The sequence below is a fragment of the Trichosurus vulpecula genome, chromosome 9, assembly GCF_011100635.1.
Source record: "Trichosurus vulpecula isolate mTriVul1 chromosome 9, mTriVul1.pri, whole genome shotgun sequence".
In the NCBI taxonomy this organism is placed as follows: Eukaryota; Metazoa; Chordata; class Mammalia; order Diprotodontia; family Phalangeridae; genus Trichosurus; species Trichosurus vulpecula.
Genome location: NC_050581.1, coordinates 176,069,153 through 176,092,184, shown reverse-complemented (window position 1 = coordinate 176,092,184; position 23,032 = coordinate 176,069,153). Strand labels below are relative to the sequence as shown.

General features: G+C 43.9%; 2 protein-coding genes across 2 annotated transcripts in view; one reads left to right on the top strand and one right to left on the bottom strand.

Annotated features, from left to right (window-relative positions):
* SLC25A26 (solute carrier family 25 member 26) overlaps nt 1–20,969 on the top strand; it is a 165,010-nt gene extending 144,041 nt beyond the window's left edge. Inside the window, exons 7-10 of the mRNA XM_036739426.1 lie at nt 4,624–4,693; nt 10,416–10,480; nt 12,944–13,017; nt 19,662–20,969. Coding sequence (XP_036595321.1) covers nt 4,624–4,693; nt 10,416–10,480; nt 12,944–13,017; nt 19,662–19,758 — 306 coding nt within the window. The 3' untranslated portion in view covers nt 19,759–20,969. The remainder of the gene's footprint in view (nt 1–4,623; nt 4,694–10,415; nt 10,481–12,943; nt 13,018–19,661) is intronic.
* Nucleotides 20,970–21,672: 703 nt separating this feature from the next.
* LRIG1 (leucine rich repeats and immunoglobulin like domains 1) overlaps nt 21,673–23,032 on the bottom strand; it is a 131,808-nt gene continuing 130,448 nt past the window's right edge. The window contains exon 19 of the mRNA XM_036738400.1: nt 21,673–22,976. Coding sequence (XP_036594295.1) covers nt 22,705–22,976 — 272 coding nt within the window. The 3' untranslated portion in view covers nt 21,673–22,704. The remainder of the gene's footprint in view (nt 22,977–23,032) is intronic.

Sequence of the window (23,032 nt, the reverse complement as noted above, 5' to 3'; positions counted from 1 at the left end):
CAGAACTGTGTGAAGTTATCAGCCTCCCTTTCTCCTCCAGAGTCAAATCAGAGTCCAGTGGCATGAAATAGGTCAAGATAACTGGCAATGGCCCTGGATGCAGTGGGAGACCTTGGCCTTTTTTGCGTGTGTTGTATTTAAAAAGACAGCTTCAAAAACATCATTGTGTAAAGCTTCAGGTACCTCAGTGATACCAGAAAGTGGAAATTCTTCCTTTAGGCCCTTTTTGTTCCTTCCGGCTAAATATCTTAAGCTTGTGAACCTTGGGAAGTGATATGGTGACTTCACTCTTCATTGAAAGCATCTTTTACAAATGGATTTCAGATAGACACATTGAGGGGCCCAATGGCTCCTTCTGAAGATGTTTTTGTAAATACTGAGAACATAATGAGCCTTGAGTGGTTTGATACATTGGAGCCACATCTGTAGCAACCCTCACCATAATCATTGCCCCAGGAAATATTTTCTTAGTAGCAAAGTTCTAGAGATTATGGTATTAGTCTCACCTTTGCTGTCCCTTTTCCTGTATTAGAATTTTTCATTCTTTAAAGTTACATGGGACATGTTTATTTTATTGATCTAGCCACTAAGACCCATATTTTTTAAAAAGGCTTGTGGTTTACTTTTCTCTTTAATGTTTACTTGTAAATGAATATTAATTCCAATGAATAAAAAAAGACACACACCAGTTTTTGCCCAGCTGTCTTAGAAGAGGCTTGTTGTGCTCTCCATTTGGCCTGAATTGAATAAAAAGCTTTGTGCTGACTTTGTATAAATTATTCATGAAGAGCATCTTAAGATTTTGCAGAAGATGAATGCCCTGTGTTGAAGAGGAGTAAAATAGTTTCCTTGTCTGAATGATGGCAGTCCCCTGAATACTAAAAATCTACTGTGTAATGATTTTTAAAAATTAGATTCAGCAAACATTTATTGTATACCTACTATGTATAAGGAAGGCATTATACTAGTCACTGGGATACAAAAATAAGACATTATTCCCCACCATATACCTTTTCTCTCATCAGCTTAGGCTCCGTATTGTCCCTACCAAAACCATACTTATTTCCTGCCTCCATGTCTTTTGTCCATGTCAGTCCCCTCACCTGGAACATTGTTCTCCTCTTTCCTTTTAATTAGGCTCCGATTGCCTATAAAGTGCAGTCCAAATAGCAATTCCTTCTCCTGCCATCCAGGAGCTCTCTACACACACAGTATAACCCCATTATGCCTTTTTCAATCAAAGCTCCCATTGCCCCCCAGTGGAGCATCTTAGAGCTGAAAGTTCTTCTTGAAGCCCAATCCAAGTCATGGACACCCCCCAATATCCTTCGAAGTGGTCATCTAGCTTCCATCTCCCCAGAGCTAGAGACTATACTCCACTGTGTTCTGAGCAAGCCAAGGAGAGCAGGGTCATTCCCTGCCTTGCTCTGGGCCCTCCTAAGGTGACATTAGTTCTTTTAGCTGCTGTGTCACTGCTGTCTCACTGAAGCTGAGGGGTTTTTAACATGAGCTGCTTTCTAGACATATCATCTATATTTTATACTTGTATAGTCGACCTTTTTTGACTCAACTGCAGGATTTCACAAGTATTACTGTTCAATTTTATCTTGTTGTTTGTTGGCCCATCATTCCAGCCTATTAGAGTCTTTTGGGATCCTCGTTCTGCCGTCTAATAAATTAGTTATCCCTTCCAGCTCTATGTAATCTGGAAATATGATAAGCCAGGCGTCTCTGAGAGCTTCCATTTATCCAGCACCGTAAGCCCTGAGTGTAGTTAAGAGCTAAGTCATCGATAGAAATGCTGAACAGAACATCCCCAAGGATAGGCTTCACCCCTCTAGGAACTACCACCCAGGTTGCCATTATTCTATTAATCACTAGTCTTTGAATTAGGCTAGTTTAATTCACTATTTACCAATCACCTCTGTTCAAGGCACTCTACCAGGTACTGGGAGTTCAGATATGTAAAACTGCCCAGCCCCCTCCAAGAGCTTACACTCCAGTAGAGGGGACTTTTGAACAAGTGAAATGCCAGGGAGTTTGGGGTAGGGGCAAAGGAGAACTACAAAATATTCTGGGAATGTTTGAGGAGGAAGAGAGGAGAACAGAGGAAGCTTCGTGGCACCTGACTAAGCCTGGAAGAAAGAGAAGAGTTCCAGTAGATAGAGGTGGAGAAGGAGTTAATTTCTAAAATAGGATGCAGTCTATGCAACTGTTCACTGAAGGAGAGAGCCTATAAGACACATGGTCCAACATGTATTGGAACAATGCGTGGTCCAGTTTGAAACAATAGATAAAGAGGAATAAGACAAGTAAATTGGCACCACATTATCGAGGGCCTCAAAGCTAGCCCAATGGGTTCTCTAGGCTAGATGGGACTCACTGTAAGTTCTGTGTGTTTGTTAAGACTGGGTCTCCTTATTTCACTCAGACTTGAAGTGCAAGGGCTACTCACTGGCCCAGTCCTACAAAAATTGGCCTGGGAGCTTTGACTTGTTCCATTTTTGCCATGAATTGGTTTGCCTGTCTTTTGGCAACTTGGTGGCCTCCTACTCCCAGGGACTTATATTAATGCTAAGCTTATTGTAGATACTTCAGAACGCCTGAGCTCTAGAGATGTACCAGCCTCAGCCTCCCCAGAAGCAATGATTGTAGTCCTGAACCATCATGCCCATCCACTGTAAAGTTTTGAGCAAAGGAGTAATATATAGGGAGACCATGTCACTCCCTGCTTAAAATTTGGGGATTTTGATCCTGGCCCTGTAGCTATGAAGCTAACACTCTCCACATCAAGGAATTCCCTTGATGAGGCATTGACAAGTATTACTTAACAAAACCATTCATTTGTTACAAACAAAAATAAATGTCAAATGAAATCAAAGTGAAAGCGTATTGACAGTGTTGTTTTTTAAATGCTATGCCCAGGTGACAGGCTCAGTCATCCAGGCAGCAGCAGGCATTTAAGTACCTCCAGTGTGCCAGGCACTGTGCTAAGCCCTGGGAATACAAAGAAAGGACAAAGACAGTCTCTGCCCTCCAGAAACTCACTGTCTAACAGAAGAGACAACATGCAGACAACAAACAAGTTAGATACAGAATAAAGTGGAGATATAATCAACAGAGGGAAGGCATTATCCTTGAGGGAGATTGGGAAAGGTTTCTTGTAGAAAGTCAGGTTTTATCTGGGAGCCAAAAAATGAGATGAGATGAGGAGGGAGAGAATTCCAGGCATGAGGGACAGCCAGTACAAATGTTGGGACTCTGGAGAAGGAGCACCTTGTGCAGGAAACAGCAGAGAGGCGAGTGTCACTGCATAGCAGAGTATGTGGAAGTGAGTAAGGTGTAAGAAGACTGCAGAGGTAGGAGGGGCCAGGTGAGGAGGTTGGAGGAGCTCTGAATGCCAAACAGATGGTTTTGTATTTGATCTTGGAGGTGATGGGATACCACTGGAGCTTATTGAATGTGTGGAGAGGGGAGGAAGGGCATAGCCTGGAGGGGAACATGGTTAGATTGTGCTTCTTGAGGTTCTATTTGACATCTGAGCTGAAGATGAATTAAATCAGGGAGACCCCAAGTAGCAGTTAATTACATTAATCCAAGCATGATGTGAAATGGAGACCACACCAAAGTGGCACTGTTAGGGCAGAGAAGGGGCCATAGGGGAGAGACATTAATCCAGGCATGATGTGAGAAGAGCGTACACTGAGGTGGTACTATGTTAGAGCAGAGAAGCGGTCATAGCACAGAGACATTATGAAGGCATGATGGATGGGATTGGGCAACGGAGTGGCCATGGGGGGGGTGACAGTGAGGAACCAAGGATGCCATGGTGCCCTAGGGAGTGATAGGGAACTTGGGAAGAGAGGGGTGTTCTGGAGGAAAGATGATGAGTTCAGTTCTGGACATGTTGAATTTAAGATATATATGAGACATTGAGTTTGATCTGATCTATCTAATTGATTTGATGTTTCTAATAGGCAATTGGAGATGTGAGTCTGGAGGTTAAGAAAGATATTAGGGCTTGACAAGTAGACCTGAGAATCATCAACATGGAGATGATAATTGAATCTGGGGGAGCTGATGAGATCACAGTGAAATAGTGTAATGGGAGAAGAGAAAGGGTTCAGGACAGGGCCCGGGGGGTACCATGGGGAGTGAGGTGGGAGTTATGGAAGCAGTTTTGTCATAATGAACAACCTTGTCAGCCAGTTGGGTCTGATGAGGAAGGACTTCGGTGTAATCTAATGAAACCCAAGAGGCTTTCTTCAGTCCCTTATCTCAGTGCATGTGTAGTTTCATTTACATTTTTATTAGGATGATTTAGACCATATCTAGAAAATATTTTTAAATGTTTCCCCTTTCTTAAGGTTAACAAATATATTTTTTAAAATCTAGCTCTTGAAATTGGATTGTTTCATGAATGGTAGTCAGAGACATCTTTCCCACTCCTGATTGTTTTAGTAAATGGTTAAGCCCTTGAGAAAATCACTTATGACATCACTGAAGAATGCTACAAAAATAGCTTCTCATTTAAGTTCCCATCCTCAGAGTTAACCCACAGAAGGTGGTTCCAATAGAGTCCCCAACATAATGACTGGTGTTTTCCTTTCTCTTTCAATCTAGGCCCTCTGGTCACGGAAGCAAGGCCATGTGGTCGACTCTTGGCAGTCAGCAGCTTGTGGAGCTTTTGCAGGTGCAAGGGATTATATTATACTGGGAAGGGCTGAAGAGGGGAGAAAAATGTGAATTCATAAGATTAACTGTGCAAAAACATTCTTTAGAATTTCCAATTTGTTTAGAAGAAGACCATTCCAGTGGTTTTTTGAGAGGAGAAATTTCCTGAGGAAAGGGGGAAAAACTATTGGAAAGGTGTCTGCTTGAAAGACAGCCAATTTGTTTTCAACAAATTTCTGTGGGTTTTTTGGTTTTGGTTTTGGTTTGTGTATATAAGTGTGTGGATTTTTTTTTACTAAATTGGGGGTTGGGGGAGGAAAGGTCTGTCACTCAGGATCTTGGAGTTATCTAAAAAAGAATTTGTCGAGTTTTCTGTGAGGACAGACTTTCAGTGAGCATAGGACTGTGCAGCTGCCAGCCTGCTTGCCACAAGCCATCCTTCAGGGGGTTTAGTGATGTTTGCAGTGCAGAAGGCCATGATTCACAGTTCGGGTGACAGCTTGACAGTCCTACAGATTAACTGATGTCGAGAGAGCAGAGAATCGATCTCCACCGGAAGGCAAAAGCCCTTTTCCAGAGGAGAAATGAGGAGCCAGACATCTGGGCCCTCTCTAGGCCTTGTACCCACACTAAAGTGATAGCAAGGAATGTGTACTGTGATACTTGCTACTCACTACATCAGGGCATAGCCTGGGCGGCCAGTGGGGTACAGTTTTAATGAGAATGCAAATGTTTAAAACATCGTACTATTATAGTGGGAATTTATTAAGTAATAGATTTGGCCATAAGTTTTAAATTATGCCATAGAAAGTCAAATTCGAATCAAAGCAGAAATTAAACTGGACTGAAATTTACCACTCTCTCCCTGCAGGGAAAAAAAAATTACAAACTGCCAGCATAGCTGGAAAAATCAATAATGTGTTATGAGTGCAGACACAGCCTGTCCACCTTACTGGTTCTGATGTGTCTGTTGGGGCGTTGTTTGGGGAGAGTTACTTGTATTGGTCTCATGGAATTGATAAATAGGGTGCCCTGAGGCTTTTGTCTCAAGGTCTGAATCTCGTCTAGCTTGGTTATAAGGGATAATCGTTTCCACATGACACTTAGTTGCTGTGCTAGATGAGTTGGTGGTCTTGGTTCAGTTCCCAAGGGTCAGGCATCTCTGTCCTCCAAACCACTGACAGAATTCCATACTTTGTTGGCAGCCTCTTCATAGGCTCCAGGGACAAATTTGAAACTCAACCATCTTTAGGTTCTTCCTAAGAATCAGAGCTCTACTAAGAAGCATCCACCTGTTGGAGGCTTAAACAGGAAGGTCTTTGCAGTCTCTTCAGAAGTTAAAGGCAATAAATATCTACCCTGGACAAAACCTACATTTAAAAAAATACCTTTTATGGCTGTTGCTGCGTGATTGTTATACCCAGACAGGAATAATTAACCACTGAGGTCTATACACATTTCATACATATATTTGATATCATTACCTTGCCTTAAAAAAAGAATAATTTTGCACATTAGGGTCCATGTGGTGAAGTGAACAGAGTGCTGGCTGTAAAGTTTGGAAGACCTGGGTTCATGGCCTACCTCTGACACCTGGCAGTATGACCCTGGGCAAGTCACTCATCCTTTCAGTCTCCCCAGGCAACCTTAAGACTCAAGTTGAAGAGAAGTTTTTGACCTGTATTTGTGGTGGGAGTTGTCTGAACCAATGATACCACAGGTTTGCGTATTAACTATTTTCCCCTACATCTTTTGGCCTATATGTGAATTTTAACAAGTCTCCAGATAATATTTTTCTGTCTTAACAACTGAAGAGAACTAACTTTATGACCTTAGACAAGTCACTCCCTCTGAATTTCCACTTCCTTATCCATAAAAGGAAGGTCGATTTAGAAGGACTTCTCTGGCTCTGTGAGCCTTTGGGCCTGTGACCAGCTGGATCATTGGCTCAGGGCCCTCCAAGCTCCCTTAACTCCACGTGAATGTTAGATACGAAAGAGGAAATCACATGAAATGAGTGCCCTTCTTGGAGCCCATCCGTTGGGGTAAAAGTCAGACAGTACAATTAGGAGACAAGTCTTGCTCTAGCAAGATACAGAATCATCTCCTGGCGCCAGGTTTTCATTTTGAAGTTCACTTTCATCTGAAAATGTTCCATATTATGAACAACTGCTATCCTAGAAACGTTTGCCTTAGCACTGTGTGAATTACAAAGGCTGGAGAAATGAACCATGAGTCGCCATCTTTGGAGAGCCTCTTTTAGATCTGACATGTTTATACACTCTGCCCTCAGCCACTACCCATAAATGGTCATAAAGACAGTGGTGAAACCTGCCTTTGGATCAGAATTCAGACTTTTCCTGTCTCTGTGTGTGCTTCCAAATTTAAATTGGCTTAAATCATTGCAGATGAACTGTTCTCTTCACTGCTCAATACACTCTTTCTTTGCCATGCTTATGATATGAGATGTTTGACCCACAGATCTAAAAGTATCTTTTGAGATGTAGAGACATCAAAGGTGAAGTACTGTCCTCTGAGACTAACAACAGGCCTGTTCTCTTGAACTTAACGTTAAAAACATAAAATTGTAATGTGGTTTTGCTACAGGGGTACTGCGGCCTTAGGCCACGTGTGGCCTTCTAGGTCCTTAAGTACAGTCACCACACTTAAGGTCCTAGAAGGCCACAGGTTCCCCACCCCTGTGCTACCCTTTTGCCATTCTCAAGTTTTTGCCCTAAAGTATGCTAGATAACACCAGCTTAGATTCCCTAGTTACCTGAGAGACAGGGTGAGCCTGAGTGCTTCTGGACTTGGAAATTCTAGAAGCAGGTGGAACATCCAACTTGTTTGAATAAACAAATAACAATTTAAACAGAAGCTGCTTCAGGCCTGAACACCTGTTGAATACCCATGCAAAGAAGATGAATGAAGATGCCATTCATTCTTTCAATATTTATTTATCTTAAACATTCTTTTCTTTTTAATTTTTGAGTTCCAGATTCTCTGTTCAGTCTTTAAAACTGGAATTGGTAATGAGAGGAGAGGGCTGAAAGCCAGGGACGTACTGAAGAAGAAGATGGGAACAAATCTCTCTAGGGTTGGGATTTCAGGAGATCTTGCTCCACTGCTTTAAAAAACTGTTATGCGGACAGGAAATCCCAGCTTTGGGGGAGGAGGGAGGCACGCTGCTTTCTGTAGGACTTCTCAAACTTTTTGAGCTCTTTTTGCACTCTTAAAAATAAACGACTCCAGAAAGCTTTTGTTTACGTGAGTTATCTCTCTCAATATTTACTGTGTTTAAAAGTAAAATATGTTAGTATTATTATGAAAATAGTTTTAACGTTGCAGACACTCTGAAAGGGTCTGGAGAACCTCCCCCCTGTCCCCACACACATCCCAAGCTCCTCAAGGCCACCCTTTGACACTTCTTGGTTTATGGAGCAGTGAGGCATCTGTGCTTGCAAGAAGACTAAGAGAATGAATGGGGGGCAAAGTTATAGTTTAACATCTCACTTCTCCAAACTTGGCCTTTTAAGAAGCCTTCTTAACATTTATTTAACTTGGATTTTAGTAAGAGAATGTAGAAAAGTGTTTTTTGTATGATTTGAAATTTTAATGAAATCTATAGTTTCTACGCCAAGTTATTAAGAATTCCCTCTTTAAAATGGTAACCAAAATGTTAATTTGTAGTCTTTCCTTTTAATATAGTGAATTTAATTAATCGTTTTAGATCATTATAACTGATACTTAACCTATAAAACTTCTGCAAAAATTCTATTTAGAAGCTTCACCAGGGTTTGGATGTATTCCTTGAGTTTTTGGAAGGCAATGATTCTGCCAAGCCAGTGAGAGCCGAGCAGTAGCGTGATCCAGCCAAGCATTTGGTGCGCAGTCCTTTTTCAGTTGTGTCCCATTCTTCGTGACCTTTTCTGTCTTCTTTCCAAAGACACTGGAGTGGTTTGTCATTTCCTTCTCCAGCTCATTTTACAGATAAGGAAACTGAGGCAGGGCAAAGTAACTTGCCCAGAGTCACACAGTGAGTGAGTATCTGAGGCCAGATTTGAACTCAAGGAGATGAGTCTTCCTGACTCCAGACCCTGCATTTTATCCACTGCACCACCCAGCTACCCTTCAAGCCAAGCATATTGAAAGCTAATCACCAGAAGAAGCTGAGTCTATTTTGTCTTTAATGGTGGAAGGGTAGGTGGGTAGATTAGATAGATAGACAGACAGGCAGACAGACAGGCAGACAGACAGGCAGACAGACAGACAGACAGACAGACAGATAGATAGATAATAAACACACACATATACACACATACATTGCCTTGCATGCATGTGTGGGCCCCTGCCCTGTGATGGAATGGACATCAAAGGATGCTACAAGTCATAAAGTGTTTCTGCCATCTAAAGCCCTTCACATGAAGTCCTTGTTCACAACAGATTCTACATGCCACCGCAGGAATGAAGACCATCAAAAATGACCATTCTTTCTCTAAAGGAAACCAGGAGACACACGAAGGTTGCTGCTAAAGAAGAGGATGGCACTTGGTTCCTGGAACAGTGACTAACGAATTCCTTGAATGTCCCAAGGCAGTGAGAGACCTCCTTTCATGAGATGCCTGGTTATCCTGCCTTCCAGAGAGAATATCATGAAGATAACTGTAGCTCATGTACCACCATTTGTCATAGAAGATGGAAAAAATGGAAATTCATCAAAAAACTTAACAAAATAACAGTCATAGAGATTTAGACCTGGAAGGGCCTTAGAGGCCATCTGAGTCCAGTCCTCTCATTTTAATAGGGAGGAACCTTTTTCAATGACTTGCCTAAGGTCATAAGGCCCTTGGACTTCATGATCAGTGTTCTTTCCTCAGGACCACATGCTTCAGCATCAGATCTTCCAAAAGATATCAATTTGTGCCACATCGCTTAACAGTTTCTATGTAGAAGTAGGCACAGAAGATGTCAAAAAGTACCCTGTAAAATATGGTTGAAGATAAAGAAATGGAAACAAAAAAAAAATGGAGACCAGAAGTTTCTAGACTACTTAGAAGCATCATGCCTAGACGTCATGGTGAATTGAAAAGCACAGGGTATAATAGTTTCCAAAATAATGTCATTAAAAATAAAACATCAAATGGCAATATCTTTACCGTTAATAATAGCTGATGTTAATATTACATTTTTGTTTGCAAAGCATTTTACAGGTCTTATCTCATTTAATGCTCAAAAGCCCTATGAGATAGGCACCAACTTACAGATGTAGAGGCTGAGGCTTAGGTGATTTACCTAGCGTTCCATAGCTAGCAAACATCTGAGATGAAATCCTAGCCCGCATCTACAGATAAGAAACCACCATGTCCAGAAGGCCATCTTAACACATCCATATGGTCTTTTATAGTTTTTCAAATACTTCCATACAGGTTTTTCTAGGGCCCCTTGATAGCCTGGTAAGCAGGCCAGGTACCCTTATGTTATGGAGGAGGAGACTGGGACCCAGAGAGGCCCTGATTTGCCCAAGTCCCCTGGGGAAGGAGCCCTGTCTTCTGACTTTTGTCCAGTTCTCTGTCCCATACTCTGTTGTTGTTTACATGTAATCAAGATCTCTGATAGTCAGATAATAAAATTATTTTGGCTGGAAAAAAAGGAAAAATTTTTAAAATTAGAAAATAAATATTTTAGGCAAGTCAGGGTTATGGGGAGGGGAATGTAATCAATAAACCATATCTCCGTTTCAGGTGGATTTGCAGCAGTGGTCACCACACCTCTAGATGTGGCCAAGACAAGAATTATGTTGGCAAAGGTAAGAGGCAAAGGATGTAATTTGGAAATGATACCTGCACAGACTCTTAGTGTGAGAACTTTTATGATGACAGTATTAATAATAATGAACAAGATAAACCTGCTATAGTAGTGATTATCAATGACTAATTCTGGCTGGAAGCAGAAGGCAGGGCATTGGAGTACTGATATCAAAGCCAGACAGACTGGTCCTCCCCTAGTCTCTGCAAACTCACCGCTGGCTTCCCAGCTTAGAAACCCTTACCCCTACAAGAGGCAACTCAGGTACCACCTTTTTTTTTTTTAATTTCATCTGTTCCTTTCACTAACCCCCCACCCCCAATAAATCTCTCAGTACGCCCCTCCATTATCTAGCAAAACAGACTCCCACATGGATAAATGCCCAAGATGTATGTCTCTTTCCACATGATGTTCATCCGTTCTGTTAGGAAGTAGGTGGTACGCTTCATCGTGTTTTGTCGCCATGTTCATAGAGAGTTCTCTGGTCTTTCAAGGCTGTTTTTCTGTAACTGTGCTTTCATTGTTCTGTTCTGCTCAGCAGAAGTTCACAGAGGTTTTCCCGTTTTCCTCTGCAATTGTTCATTTCATCATTTCTTATGGAAGAAGAATGTCCCATTACATTCATACATCATAATTTAACCGTTCTCCAAGAGGATCTCCGCCTCCCAACCAGTTAAGTTTCGTATTTTTGACTCCCCAAAAAAGAGCTACCACAGACATTTTTGTACAAATAGATATTTTCCTGTTTCTTAGATCTTTTAGGGAGCAGGCCTAGTAATGGTCTAGTGGAGTCAAAGGGCAGGCACAGTTCAGTAACTCATGGGGCGTAGTTCCACATTGCTTTCCAGAATGGCTGGACCAGTTCACAGTGCCACCAGAGTGTATCTCTTCACACATCCTCTCCACTATTTGTCCTTGTCCTGCTTTGTCATATTGTCAGTCTGACAGGTCTGAGGTGGAACTTCAAAGGTGCTTTAATTTTCATTTCTCTGACGATGAATGATTTAGAACGTTTTTTCATATCGTAGTCAATAACTTGGATTTCTTCCTTTGAAAATTTCCTGTTCGCAACCTTTGTCCAGTTATCTCTTAGAGCATGGCTCTTAGTCATATGAATTTTAATCTTGGATTAAACATCTTGGATATGAGACCTTTATCAGAGAAACTTGCTGCTGAAATTTTTTCCCAGTTATGTTTCCCTTCTGATTTTTACTACATTAGATTTGTTTGTACAAATTTTTTTCTTTTTTAAGTAATCAACCATTTTATCTTGTGTGATTTCTCTCTTGCTAGTTTTGTCATGAACTCTTTTCCTATCCTTAGATCCAAAAGGTAATGTCTTCTGGGCTCCTCTAATCTGTTTATGATGTGACCTTTTCTGCCTAGGTCAGATATGCATTAGTAACCCAAGCACCGCCACCAGGAGCCACATGACACCTTTCCTGATCCTCCCGACTGCTAGCACTCTCCTTACCTAACTGCCTTCCTTGTATTTGTTTGTATTTATTCCACGTGTACTTTATTCATGTATGTGTTGCCTTCCCCACTAGCCTACAAGCTCCTTGAGAAGAATTAGTTCTTTTCCTGTGTACGTCTGTATCTCCAGTGCCTGGCACCATGTTTGGCACATGGTAGAAATTCATTAAGTGCTTACTGTTTGACTAACTGGGCCCTCATTGTCTCTTCTGCCTGTTGAAAGAGAAATGCAGACCAACACGTGCTTTTTAACTAGGCCGAGCCCCCTACCTGGGAGGTGCTGTCGTCTGCTGCGTGGTCTGGGAAAAATCCTTTAAGCCCTCTCAGCCTCAGATGCCTGATCTGTAAAATAAGAAAGAGTCTAGAACATGTGTAAGAACCCTTTGAACCCTTTATTCTGTTGAAAATTCCTTTAAAAGTGTTTTGTTTTTAGTTTAAGTTATTCATTATAAATGAATATTCTCATTGTGGACCTTTCCCCTTAATTACGGTATTTTGAAATTCTTAAATAAAAGTCAGTATTTAAAGTCAACAAGTTATTTTTTATGAGCTGAGTGTGTTGTTTGTCAATGAAATGTATTTCAGCCTATTCAGTACAATGTTTCTTCCTTTCTGAAAAAATTCCTTGTTCCAGACATCCTGAGATGTTTGCTTACCTATTAATATTTCCCATGAAATGAAGTATTTTCCAACTGGTAGGGTCATTTGGATAACTTCCTGTGCTAGAGGAGCCAAATTTAGGCAGTGTCGTGTGTGTGTGTGTGTGTGTGTGTCTGTGTGTGTCTGTGTGTGTCTGTGTATCTGTGTGTGTGTCTCTGCATCTGTGTGTGCATGCATGTGCTCCTGCCCAGTATGGTGGCTTCTTGGACCACCGAGCTGTTTGAGGAAGCACTCTCCTTAATCACGTTTGACTTCTTTGGTGTGAGCTCTGTAGTGAAGATTTCTAAAGCATTGAACTCGGGTGCTTTTTTGTTTTTCTGAAATGCAGGCGGGTTCTCACACTGCCAGTGGAAATGTTCTGTCTGCCCTTCTTGAGGTCTGGAAGACACAAGGGATCTCCGGGTAAGGCTGCCTGCTGGGAATATGGCTGTTGTAAACATTCTTTCCTCCTACCTGCTGCAGTTTCCCATCTCTCCCTTGACAACGTTCTCACCCTTTCCCATGTTTGGATCATGTTTACTTGGCAAAGCTGAGATTGATGTTGGCCTTACCTGTTGGGGTTATGGTCTGTGATGTGTGTAATACTTAGGGCTAGCTGCTTCTCTTTTTCTCCCTCTCCCCCTGCACCTCCCTTTCTCCTTTCCAGTTCCTTCTTCCCTTTTTCTTCCCCTCATACTTCCTGCTTTCTGTTGAGATCACTATCATCCTTCCAGGCATCCTGCTTCTCAACGTTAGAATGATCCTCATTACTCCCTTTCTTCCTCAGCAGCAAAGTCCAGCCAGTTGCCAAGTTATGTTGATCTATCCTCCTAATATGTCTTTCATCTGTCTCCTCTCCTTTAGTCACATGACCACTCATCGCCTTTCCCCTAGACTAACATGTCATCACCTCCTCCTCACCTATCTGTCTGTGACACACACCTAATTATGTCCCTTGCCTTGGCCCAGTGTTGAAGGCCCTTCACTATCTAGCTCCAGCCTTTCTCACTTTCTTTCGTAGAACTTCCTTTCACCTCATTTGCATGATGGTCCAGATGTGCTACGAATGGTTCCCTTGGTGTTCCTCTCCTGCTTCTCTAGATTCTCACTTGCTAATGCTTGCTTGAGTCCGCTTTTAATGATCTTTACCGTCCTTCAAGGCTTGGTTTGGGTGCCCCTTTCTCTGGGAAAGCTTCCCTGATGCCTCCATTGCCCATGGTTCTTCCTCTTCTAATTACTTGGAATTCACCTCCTCCTTGCATTTTTTATCCCTGCAGTGGGACACAGGCTCCTTAAGAGCAGGGACTGTGTTATTTTTGTCTTTGTACCCCCAGCACATGGCCTTATAAATTATAGGGCTCAATCAATGTGTCCTGGAGTGACTGAAGGGACTTCTACATCTCTCTTTTTAATGTTGAGTTCTAGATGTGTGCCCATCCCTAACAACCCCTCCTCTGCCTGCAGCTGAGCCAAAACGGCCACTTCTTTCCATAACATCCCCATTCATCCACTTCCCCATTTTGAAAACTTGAGCATTCTCTTTGGCCATTCTTCCTCTTCCCTAACCGCTCATATCCAAGTATTTACCATGTTTTGTTGACTCCTTCTCTGTGACGTGTCTCAAATCCTTAACTCTCAATTCCTGTTTCACTTTCCTTCGTTTCCATCTATTTGGACTATTAGAACAGACTCCTAGCAGATCTTTCCACTTCCACTCTCCAGTCCCAGGGGCAGAACAATCTGCAGTGTGGGTAGAACCGATTGTTCCACACCTTGGACTAAAAATTCCCAGTAGCTGTGGTAGAGAACCAACATGGAGTAAGTACATGGAGTAAGCACCTAGTGAGTGCCAGGCACTGTGCTAAATGCTGGGAATACACAGAGGCAAAAGGCAGCGCCTGCCCTCGAGGAGCTCACAGACAGACAAAATGAATAAAGCAAGCAATAGGGAGGATCAGTGGGAAGTAATTAAAAAAGGAAAGGGGTTGAGGGGTTGGCAAGGGCTTCCTGTAGCAGCCTTTAAGGCCCATGGCAACACCTTCCTTTCCAGCCTTCTCTCTTCCGCTCCCTTTCTTGTACTCTGCTCCAGCATGTTCCTGCTGTGTATGCCCTTCCTGTCCCACCTCCATGCAGCTGCTCACGTAGGAGCCTAGGACTGAAATGCGTTCCCTTCTTCCTCTCTCCCACCCGCTTTTTCTGGCCCAGCTGTAGTGCCACTTCTTCCTTAGAGCCTTTCCAGATCTGCCTCATCCTCTTTGGACATCACAGAGCCCCACGATTTCACCCTTTTAATCAGTTTTTCCTCTTTGGTTTTACATTATGGTGATTTATCTCTTTGTCGTAGCCCTTTACTAGACTGGGTTTAGATCCCGTGACACTGGCCTCCTCGCTTTTCCTCAGACAAGACTTACCATCTCTCGACTCTGGGCACTCTCTCTGGCTATCTAACCCCCCCGTGCCTGGGCCGCTCTCCCTCCTCCGCTTGGACTGCTGACCTCCCGGGCTTCCTTAAGTCCCAGCTAAAATCCTACCTTCCCAGAGAGCCTTTCCCAATCTCTCTTTCTTCTCTCTGTTTATTTTTTCCTGTTTCCTATTTCCAGCTTGTTTGTTCATGTTTGATTTGCTTGTTCTTTCGCCCATTAGATTGTGAGCTCCTGGAGGGCAGGCCTGTCTTCTGCCTTTCTTTGTATTCCCAGCGCTTAGCACAGTGTCTGCCACATAGAAGTGTTTAATAAACACTTGACTGACTGACTCATAAACTTCTTAAGGGCAAGGACTTTGTCTTATTTAAATGAACTTTGAGTCTTCCCCAGACCCTAGCTCACAGCTCTGCATGCAGAACATGCTTAATGAATGTTTGCTGAATTAAATCGGACTACCCAGCACAGCATCTGAATACACATGTGGGTTCCGTCTCTATAGGTCTTTGGATTATAACCAGTCATAAACAGATGAATTTTATTGCCCCATTTGTGTGATAAAACTATGCATATCGATAGTCAAATTCTAACTCTCTAAGCAGTCTTGCTGCTTATTGAATCCATGTTTTCTGAGAAAACTGAGCTGCCAAGTGCTTCAAGTCAGCCAAGCCAAGCTGATCTCTGAGCCTTAGAGAAGGTGGTGACACGTGGGGGCAATGTGTTCATCCCAGCCCCAGCTCCCAGAAGCCCGAGGGAGAGGAAGAGGGCCATCATCCACTGGAAAGTGAACTGAAGACGACTTTTTTCCACTCTCCAGTTTATGACCAGAGCTGCTATAAATAGGGATAGCCGTATAGTGGCAAGTTGAGTATAGAAAGAATAAGGCCTTTCCAGCAGAAAAGCTTCATAAGTGGCTCATTTCCATGTTGGCAGTTTGCATATCAACCTTGCAAATCAGCAGGACTGATGGTCCATGATCTTGTCATCTCCTGCCAGTCAGCCATGGCTCTCTCCTCGCCAGGTGGCTGAACTTTGGGTCTGGGTCTGGTTGGCAGGAAGTGTTCCTCTCAAGTCCCGTGTGCAGACTTTCTCACAGGCAGAGCCAAGAAGAGAGGACACCTGACAGCAGCATTCTCTTCTTTTTAGTTTGGCTTCCCAGTCTCCTAAACTCAGACCCAGAAACGAAACCTCTCAGTCTCTTTCTCACCCACCAGATAGAAGGACGACAAATGACTTGGCCAGAATCAATAGCAGAAAGCATACCATGAAAGTATCTTGAGACAACAAAATAGGAGAATAGTAAAGCTAAAACAGATGTTAAGGAAGGAAATCATGGTCGGGAAAAAGCGCCTCGGAGCCTGCTGCCATGTGGCAGCGGCATTTGGGAGGCCTTCAGCAAATAGCTTAGCCCCAAACTTGCTGTTAGAACCTTGGGCCTCAGTGTCCTTGTCTGTAAAATTAGGGGGCTGGCCTTGAGTTTTCAGGCCTTTTAACTGTCTTTGGTGAGCTAATTTGCTAAGCTATGTTTCTAATTATAATTCAGTTAATCCAAGCCAGATAATGTTTCAGACTACTCTGGGAGCGGGACCTTCGAGATCTCCATGTGAAGTGCTTGGCGACTCCTGTTACCAGTCTTCAGTTTCAGAATGTATTCATAAAGGGCAGCAGCATGGTACATCCTTCTCCAAAGTGAGAAAGACCCACCAGGGCTCCAGCTGGATAACCATTTCTGCCTGTTTTCAGGAGTGGGCAGAGATTTCCATCCACCTTTCACTGAAAGCTAAGAATGGAAGAAATATAGGGACTAGTGGAATTAGTCCTGGATTTGGAGTCAGAGCCTGCATGAAAACCCCAAGACTGCCCATTTCTAGCTCTGTGACCCTGGGCATATCAGCTTAGCCTCTCTGGGCCTCGACTGCCATGGGTAAAATGAGAGACTTTAGAATCCCCAAGAGCCACAGGTCCTTCTAGCTCCAGATATATGATCCAGTATTAAAGTCTGTGCAAACCTGAAAGCGTCAGGGACATGGGAGCTGCTTGTCTTCACCAAGATCACTGGAACATACTCAGACTTTTATTTTGTCCTTATAGAAGCAAGGATTTCATGGTCGCTTTCTTATTGAGAGGCTGTGTGGCTAGGCAGATGGTCAGGGTTCCTACCTGGAACGTGTCTGAGGCTTGTCTCAGTGTCCTCATCTCTAAAGTGGGGACGATGACGATGGTGATTACCCGCCTCACCTGACTATGGCAATCAGATGAGATAATGAATTGAGAGGGCTTTGTCGACTTGAAACGTTAGGTCAGCTGGGAACTATCTCATAAGCTATTCCTTAATGACTTGGGAGATGCCTCATCATGGTGCACACCATGGTGCATGGTGTGTGTGAATGCGCGCACACACACACCCCACCAGAGGCAGTTTTGTCAGTTATTCACACATCTGTCTGGTACCCACTCTGTTATGTAGGTACTATGTTTCAGTACCTAGCATTGTCCTAGGCTCTATGGAGGGCCCCAGGAGACACAGACGACATGATTCCTAGCCTGGACTAGCTTGTAATCTAATAGAAAAGTGAAGACTCCAAATGCAGCACTGGATCAGATGTATGCTGAACATTCAGAAAGGTCAAAGGATTTCCATTCTTCCTTCTGTCTCAGCCATGAAGAGATGTTTCAGAGAGGGCCAGTAGAGCAGGGAGACAGCATGCAGACAACCACGTCTGCCTGAGATACTGACTGAGGAGGTGGGAGGTATCTCAGAGGGAAGGCCCCAGCAGTAAGAAGCGCCACCATTCTCCATCCCAAGATGCCACCCTGCAGAGGGATGCAGAGGAAGCCACAGGCCCGCCCCTGGCATTTCCACAGTGCCGCGGCAGCACCATGCTGCCTCCACAACAAATTTTGGCCTCCTTGGAGAATTGGGTTGGGACATGCCTTGTACAAATTATCCCAACTTTAAAGCTATAATTATGATAATAGACCCAATTGTCATCTAGTGAAGCCATAAAATGTTTCCATGTGTTGGCCTGCTTGTGGTACCCAGAGCAGCAGAGATCATTACCACCAAACCCAAATGAGGGCACTCGGAGGTTGGCCCAGAGGAGTATCAGAGCTTGCCAGCCTTCCCATGGACCCACCCACAGGCCGCAGGAGAGGTGGGGGAGAGCTGGAGCCTGGCAGTCCCTTTTGGAAGCCAACAGCCTAAGCAGCTCATTTCAGAGCTGAGAATGTTCCATTAGAACCCAGGCAAGTGAGCAACACCTGCTGCCACTGTCTCGTTTCACCTGACTTCCTGTGATTGGGCTGCAGTCTAGATTAAGGTCACTGCTGCTCTGCCACGAGATGCAGGGACAGTTCAGCATTCCTTCTTCCTTCCTGATGGCATCTGACCCTGGGGATGACCGGCTCCTTGAACATCACTCTCTGTGGCTTGCCACTCTCTGTTGGTTCTCCTACCATTCTTTAGGCATCTTTAGAACCATAGAGATCATCTCCATAGATTCATTCTACTTACCAGGCTCTACTTTTCCCCCCAGTTACTATACTCATTGCCAAGTATTTATATTTGCTCCCTTAGGCCTAAACTTACTTGGTGAATCACCCAGAGTGCTACATATTTTTTAAGCAAAGGCACCATGTCCCAGAAGAATTTTCTTGGGAATGGGAAGGCAGGGAGAAGGGAAGCCCTCTGATAACCCAGAGGAGTTATTGCCCTGAGGTCAGGTGCCTCCCAGAGCAAAAACTGGAGGTGCCAAGGAAGGGGGACTGGCCCAGAGCCCTCTGGTCATTTTCTTCAAAGGAAAGTAAAGTGTTCCTGTTTAAATGGTTCTTTAGTGATTGGGTTCTTAGCAGTTCCCCCTTACCTCAGGCTTGACACCCAATCAGATGTAATGATGTGCCACCAAACACTAACCATTATTTTAGTGATAATGGTGACCCCGTAGACCCTTCTAGAGTTACTGCCTGGCCCATCTGCATCTGTTAATTAGCTAATTAACAGAGCTGACTTGCAGAACTGGGTTGGGCTGTTCTGGTCAGAGTGGAACATAAGCTTTTAAGTTTGAGTGATAGGAGAGACAGTTTGACTAGAGACCCAGTTCTTAGGTGGGGTTGGGGGTGGGGAGAAGGGATTATGTTTTACTGCCTCAAAGAAAATCATTTCACTTTGTCATCAAAGGAGTGGCAAAGCATGCGCCCTCCCCTATCCTGTACAGGGCAGGGGGGCCAGTCTGGTCTGGCCTTAGTCCTTGGCCTGGAAGTGGCCTATGGGCTGGCTTTGGGCCACACACCTTCAGCCTGATGTGGGGCTGCCATGGGGAGCTCAGCTGATAGGGCTGGTCTGAAAATGGGCTATTGTAAGAAATTAGCATGACCAGCCGTCCCCACAACAGGCCTCCCAAGTCAGCAGTTTGTATTGACCCACCTTCACCATGTCCAACTCACAATGCAGCTGAAGGTAGTTCTCAGTGCCATCCAAACCCCGGGCAGGGAGGGAGGCTTTTGCCTCTTAACATCACTGCTTACGTAGAGTGGGACTTGGAGATTAAGGGAGCATGGTGGGTGATGTGCTTGAGAACTGAATGTCATCTTTTATGCAGAAATGAAACTTACTCTTTTCATGTCCTTCCCCCCCCCCCAATTTTTCAGATTATTTGCAGGTGTTTTCCCTCGAATGGCAGCAATCAGCTTGGGAGGTTTCATCTTTCTTGGTGCTTACGACCAAACACGCAGTCTGTTGTTTTAACTTGGCAAAGCAAGCCCACGAATCATGTCCGAAGGCTAACTGATAGGCACTTCTTTTGAGTAAGAAGACATGGTGTCCGTATCTGGCATGTCCCCACACCCCACCACGCTTCCCCTCCTTTGTGGGGAGCAGCAGCTGGACACTTGCAGCAACCAAATGCTTTATGTGGTCTGGAAATCCAGATTTGATAAAATTACATTCAAAGTGTCTTGTCCATGGGGTAGGCTGAGCGCAGTGAAGTCACAGAAATCTCTCTGCCAAGAAGAGAAGTTAATTATGTCACCCATAGCTTTCTGAAGGGGATTCTCAGCCCCATCCTCCACCCTCCACCACCACTGCTAATGAACAAAATCATGACCCGCAAGATCTTTCATTTCCTGCCACCTGAGAGGGAGCCTCCGGACGCAGCCTCGGTCGGGAATGCTGAAGCAAAGAAAGTTCGTTTGTTTGGGGACTGATTCATATTGTGAAAGTTTATAGCTTTGTTTAGACCCACAGGTGCAGAGCAGGCCTCCTCGCTTGGCAATCAGGCCTGGGGCTTTAATTACCTTCAGATTTTGCTTATAAACACAGTTGCTTCCCTCCACTACAAGTTGAACATCCACCCAGCTTTTGATATGGGCTCAGCTTAGACTTCTGGGGGTAGAGAAGGACTCGGCTCAGCTGGGGCTCAGGGAATGTTGGGTCAGTCTAGGGGTCTGTGTCTGCTTGCCACTTTTCAAATCACTGAAGATTTTTTAAAATTAAGGGCTAGAATTATCAAATCAGTCAAATCTCATGGTTCTGTAGAGCAAGCAGTGTGAAACGGTGTCTGAACGGAAAGTGAAAACTCACTTTGGTCAGTCATGAAAACAAGGGGACTAGGTTTCTAAGTGGGAAAGGCTCCTAAGGGAGTTGGAATGGCTCCTTCCTCTCTGGTGGCTTCAGCCACAGGCAAAATCAGAATTGTCCAGGAATAAGATTTCTGTTCCACCACCACTGCATGGAAACATCACTTTCTCTATGAAGAGAAAGAAGAGTCCTCATCACCTGCCCCACCTCCCCTCCCTTGAAGAAAAGTCCAGTCAACCCAGGAAAATTAATATTTATAAATGAACCTTTATTAAAAGACACTTCAATGCCATTTGTTAGACACGTCAATATTTTACATGTTTTTTCAATGTACAACATTGTACCAAATTTTCTATAAATAAATAACTTTGTACACAAAAGCCATACTTCCTCTTTCACATTGCCTCTCAGAAGCAGCAAATTCACATATTTTGTGGAAGTAACAGGAGACAGCTGTCCCAAAATAAAAAATAAAAGATTCTTAATGTGACACATGTGCTGACGTTTTGCAACTGTGATCAGGCATTCAAAAGCACAATGCAAAGTGTTACACCCAGAACACGGATGCCCTGCGTTGACCTACATTTATCCCAGGGTTCTTAATTGTTAGTGGAGTTTCGATGAAGTTCAATGTGTTACATGTTGGCACTCACAACATAGGGAGCCACCTGTCTCAAAAGTGCAAAGAGAACCTAGAAGCCAGTGGACAGGTAGCTGGCAAAGTTACGGCCCGCACCCTGGCCTGGTGTTGGTCCAACTGAAGCCATGTAGACACATGGGTGTGCACTCACTGTTAAGCAAGGAGAAACGAATTCTTCTTTCCTTCCTTCCTATCTCCCCAAATGTTTTTCACCAGGGCCAATATTTTGCAGTCTTACATTGTTGTTCAGTCGTGTCCGACTCTATGACCCCATTTGGGGGTTTCCTGGCAGACATACTGGAGTGGTTTGCCATTTCCTTCTCCAGCTCATTTGACAGATGAGGCAAACTGAGGCAAACAGGGTTAAGTGACTTGCCCAGGGTCACACAGCTAGCAAGTGTCTGAAGCCGGATTTGAACTTGGGAAGAGGAGTCTTTCTGACTCCAGACCCATCGCTCTATCCACTGCACCACCTAGCTGCCCAGTCTTACATCAGCAAAACTAAAATTAAAATAGTGAAAAATCGTCCACAGGTACCAACACCAACCAGAGCAGCTTTTATATAAATAAGAATAGATTTATGTCGAAGTCATAAGATACTGATCTTTTCCACCACATTTGTTTTATTTCCAGTGAACTTGGAGACCAAACAGCCCACTTCCTCAAAGATCTACTCACCAGAGACAGATCTGGGTACTTTGCATCACAAGGACAGGCAGCCCAGTTCACTGGTGGGCTCAGTAACTTAGCGTGTTGTAAACTCTCAGCCCTAGTGATTGCCCTCTTAATTTATACCCTGCGCCTTGTTTATCCATCCGTGTGTAAGGTGGCTTTTCAGATGGGCTAAGGCCTTTAGAAACAGACAGGATGGCCTCCAAAAAACAAATGCCATTTCTGAACAGAATGGATTCACCCGTGTAGTGAGTCACAGGGCAGCCACTGCACCGCCCCCCGCCCCCAGCTCGTTTACTCAAGTGGGATCCTTTCCATTCGACCCTCTGATGTGTGACACAAGGTAAGGGAGATGGTGTTCGACAGTCCATCAATACTTTGAACAAATGTGGTTTTTCATTGACGCACGTTTCATTCATGCATTAAGGCACCAGGATTATTTTTCCAAAAACATTTTTAACAGCAACCTGGTCTGGAAAACAGTATTGCCCAAACTGTTAAGATTTCACTCCTTTAACCATCATGCACTAAAGATTAAAATAGCCTCTGTAAAAGATATATTTATATATATAATATATATATATATATATGAAAACTCTTATGTACACTTGTATCAAATACTTTGTCTTCCTTTTGTACATAACAGTCTTTTGCATGTGTGTGCTTCAGACGCAAGTCCACTTTCAAGCTCCTGACACTCCCCATGGAAGTTTTCGATTCTGTACAATTTCAGGGATGCGTGTCTCAAGCCTCTCTTTCCTGTGCAAGACTGAGGAGGGTTCACGAGCTGAGGTAGCTATGACCTAGATATTTGGTACAAAAAGTAATGGCACATTTCTCTGTACGTGGAAGCTTCCTCGCAGTGCTGCAGGCTCGTGACTGGAGTCACAGGGCTTGGGCAAGTGTCCATTGGGAAGAGAAGGCTTGGCCTGGGCCTCGTTGCCAGTAAGTTCTGGGAAGCTGGAGGCGGCACTGGAAGCTCCCGCGAGTGCCACCCCTCTCGTCCCCAAAGACAAGGGGTGCAAGACAACAGACTCAGACTCGGAGGATTTTCCTAAATCGTTTAAAGAGCCTCCTACAGAGAAAAAAAAGATATCACATCATACATTGTGTTCCCATCCCAGCTACAAA